The sequence below is a fragment of the Salvia splendens genome, chromosome 12, assembly GCF_004379255.2.
Source record: "Salvia splendens isolate huo1 chromosome 12, SspV2, whole genome shotgun sequence".
NCBI lineage: Eukaryota > Viridiplantae > Streptophyta > Magnoliopsida > Lamiales > Lamiaceae > Salvia > Salvia splendens.
Window position 1 is genome coordinate 17,419,595 of NC_056043.1, and position 3,610 is coordinate 17,423,204.

The 3,610-nt window shown below is 49.1% G+C and overlaps 1 protein-coding gene across 1 annotated transcript; it reads left to right on the forward strand.

The window, feature by feature from the left end:
- The first annotated feature begins 386 nt into the window (after nt 1-386).
- On the forward strand, nt 387-794 carry LOC121757628. The gene has a single exon (XM_042153145.1). The coding sequence runs from the start codon at nt 387-389 to the stop codon at nt 792-794; it is 408 nt and encodes a 135-aa protein (XP_042009079.1).
- The last annotated feature ends 2,816 nt before the right edge of the window (nt 795-3,610 follow it).

The following is a 3,610-nucleotide window of genomic DNA, read 5'->3' on the forward strand; positions in this document are numbered from 1 at the left end:
TCAATCAATGACACAATCCCAACGAGAATTGAAACTTGGATGCGAAGATGTCACCAACCGAACAAGAAGCACCTTAGCCGAGCCATCCCCTACCTCATCTTGTGGTTCATCTGGGCGGAAAGAAACAGGAGCCGGCACCAAGACACGAGGTTCAATCCGCACAATGTGGTATGGCAGATCCACATGTTCATCCGGAACTCCATGGCCAACGGAAACTTGAAGCCGAAGCATTGGCGAGGGGTCAAACTTAGAATCAACATCCCGCAACAAGTGGAACCAGCTAGGGCGCAGCCGCTAGCCATGGCAATCAAATGGGACCCCCCGGACCACCCTTGGATTAAACTAAACACGGATGGCTCCTTCAATGAAGTGATTAACAAAGCAAGATGCTGGTGGCGTTTAGCACGCCCCTTGAAACACACTCGGCTCTGGAGGCTGAGCTGACGGCCATGATCCATGGGCTGCGCTTAGCCAAGGATCTTGACTTACCAATCTGGATCGAATCAGATGCCGAGCAAGCCATTAATCTGGTCAATGGAGCAGGGTGGGGGCCGGCTCTAGCTCGGCAAGCAGTGGCGCAATTGATCCTGCTCAAGCGCCAACTTAAATTCCGAGCCACCTTCATACACCGGGAGGGGAACAAGGCGGCGGACTTCCTTGCGAGAATGGGCCTAAGGCTTGATAGCGGTCGACAATTGGATCATAATTCTGCACCAAGAGACCTCATGGACTTCGTCAGCTTGGACCGAATGGGTGTTCCAAACATTCGAACCCTAGATGGGGACGGATACTAGAGTCGGTTACTCGGAGATGGAAGATCATAGAGCCTTTGTTTTGTTTAATTGCACTTTTGAAGGGAGTAGGATGGGGTCCGAGCCGTGTGGAGTCGGACCGCTTTCTACTCTTGCCTTTGCTATGGCACACCACTTTCGGGTGTGGCCACGTTCTGTAATCCCCCTTTTTGATATATAGGGATGAGGGACCCACGAACCCTCCACCGTAATGGTGTTTAATTAAAAAAAAAGACCAAATTTTGTTTTAAAGGCTGTTTTCCATTTGTCTCCTTCTCTAATTCGAATTTGATGATAACCACTTTTCAAATCGATCTTACTAAACACAACAGATCCATGCAATTCATCAAGCATATCATCTAGCCTAGGAATAGGATAGCGATACTTTACCGTGATTTTGTTGATTGCTCGGCAGTCGATGCACATCCACCATGATCCATCTTTCTTAGAAACAACAATTACAGGAACAGCACATGGACTCATGCTCTCACGGATTTTTCCTTTGTCCAACAATTCTTGCACTTGCCTTTGAATTTCCTTAGTCTCTTCGGGATTGGCTCTATAGGCTGGTCGGTTTTTAGAACTGCCCCGGGAACAAGGTCGATTTGGTGTTCAATACCTCTTAATGGAGGTAATCCACTTGATTCTTCCACTGGAAAAATATCTTCGAATTCCTGTAAAAGAGACACAAAAGTACTTGGCAAAGAAGTGGTTAATTCGTTAGTGGTAAACAAAGACTGTTTGTACACTAAGATGAAAACACTCTCTTTTTCAACTATTGCACTCTTTATTTCTTTTGCTCCCACATAAAAATTCTTTTTTTCATTCGGACTCTTTTCACTTTTTTTTTATCAAACACCTTCACGGTTGAGGGTTCGTGGGTCCCTCATCCCTATATATCAACAAAAGGCCATTACTTGATTACAAGAGGACCAATCTTTCTAAAGCTAGAGTGACAAAAACAATTTACACCACACCCTATTACAAAAACACCACAAGAGTAAATAGGGGTCAATCCGGGGATGGACCGACACCCACATACTCTACGGCGTCCGGTACAAAGCAAGATCGGTGACCACTTTTCGTGCCTCGTGCTACTCTCGTTCATCATCTCTCACCCGAAGATTGGGGACTCCCATTTCGTCCATCCGGATGATGGCTCTAATCCTTCTTGGAACATTTTGTGGGGACATTTGTTGGAAATTATCTTGTTCCACTCCCATTTTGGCGAGCATATCAGCCGCTTTGTTGCCCTCCCTATGAATGAAGGTGGCCCGGAATATATGTCTACGTTTGAAGCCATGCAAAAGGGCCATGACGCGGCGAACTTGTGCTGGGCCCCAAGTCGTGGCATTGAGCAACTTAATAGCTTGTTCCGCATCTGATTCAATCCATATGGGTAGGTTGAACGCCTTCGCTACCTCCAACCCATAGTGTATGGCCATAAGCTCGGCCTCAAGAGCCGATTGAACGACGAGGGGGGATGCAAATGCTGCAAGTAATTTCCCATTGTGGTCCCGAACAAGACCCCCTCCGCCACCCTTGTTTGTTGCCTCAAAGAACGCCCCATCCGTGTTAAGCTTGATCCATGTGCGTTCCGGGGGGTGCCACTTAACCGGCATAACTAACGGTCTCGGCCCCCTTGTCTCGGGGTGATTCGGAGGGCTCATTCCGAGTTTCACTCCCTTCCAATGCTTCGGCTTGATGTGACCATTGGTCATGTTGTTGTGGATGAACATGTGAACCTTAGAGGGTTAAGGCGGACCCACACCTGTGCATTACCAACAGCAATTGCAGCCAAAACAACCATTGAGCCGCCCAAAAGTGACTGCTCACCACGACCAATTAGAGTACAACGAAGGCCTCCCAATAAACTAGGGTGGTCATCAAAATACTCTTAGCATCCCTATTACAATTAAAATGATGCAGCCATCGCATCGTCAAAAACTTAAGTCCGTCACCTAGTTGAGGCCCGCGATAGGGGTGTCCCCACATGGGACAACCCCTCCCGGATCGAGGTCCTCGATGAAGCCCTCCATTTCCCGGCTTAGGAACCCACATGATACACTCATTGAGCCAATGCCCGGCTCATTTGCACCCGAGTCGTCGGCCCCAAAAGTAACCGTTGCTACGTTCTCCTTAAGGTGCAACTTATCATTGTGGAGAGCTCTGATATACCCATCACCCTTGTGGACCTTTCCTTTCTTCTTCCTAGACACCACTTGGAAACCATCGTCATCTACCTGGGCTTGCACCCTCGGTGTTGCTTTCAAGCTAGGAGCCGCTTCCGCACCGCTCTTCTCTTTGTGTGTCCCCGGCTCGGTCTCCCCCTTTGGCATAGACCCTTGGCCCGGATCCGGGTTGTGGGTGCCATGCACGTTAGTTTTCAGCCTCCATTCCCGGTGGATGGGATTTGTCGCAGAGTGGGGTCGGCGGGGTTGTGGAGGTCGGGTGGGATCCGTGGTGGCCTGCTCCTTTCTCCTCCCTAGGATAAGGCATGTTTCCTTGACGTGCCCAACATGCTTACATTCCGCACAAAATAGGGGAATCCGATCCCATACCACCTTGTACCTAGAGTCTTTGCCTAGGATGTTGAGAATGATCTCCACCGGTGGAGGCGTCGAGATATCAATCTCAATACACATCCGGGCAAAGGTGAGTCGGGTTTGGTTGAAGGTCGCATGGTCCACTTGGATTGGCTTCCCCAACAACTTGCCAATCGCAATGAGGGCTACTTGGTCATAGAGATGGATCGGGAGTCCCACCACCTTACACCAAACGACGGCAATAGGTGTCTCAAAAAATGTGTCGAACTCCGG

Bases quoted from the DNA above. Each gene is read 5' to 3' on its own strand.
- LOC121757628 (XM_042153145.1), top strand. From the start codon at position 387: ATGCTGGTGGCGTTTAGCACGCCCCTTGAAACACACTCGGCTCTGGAG.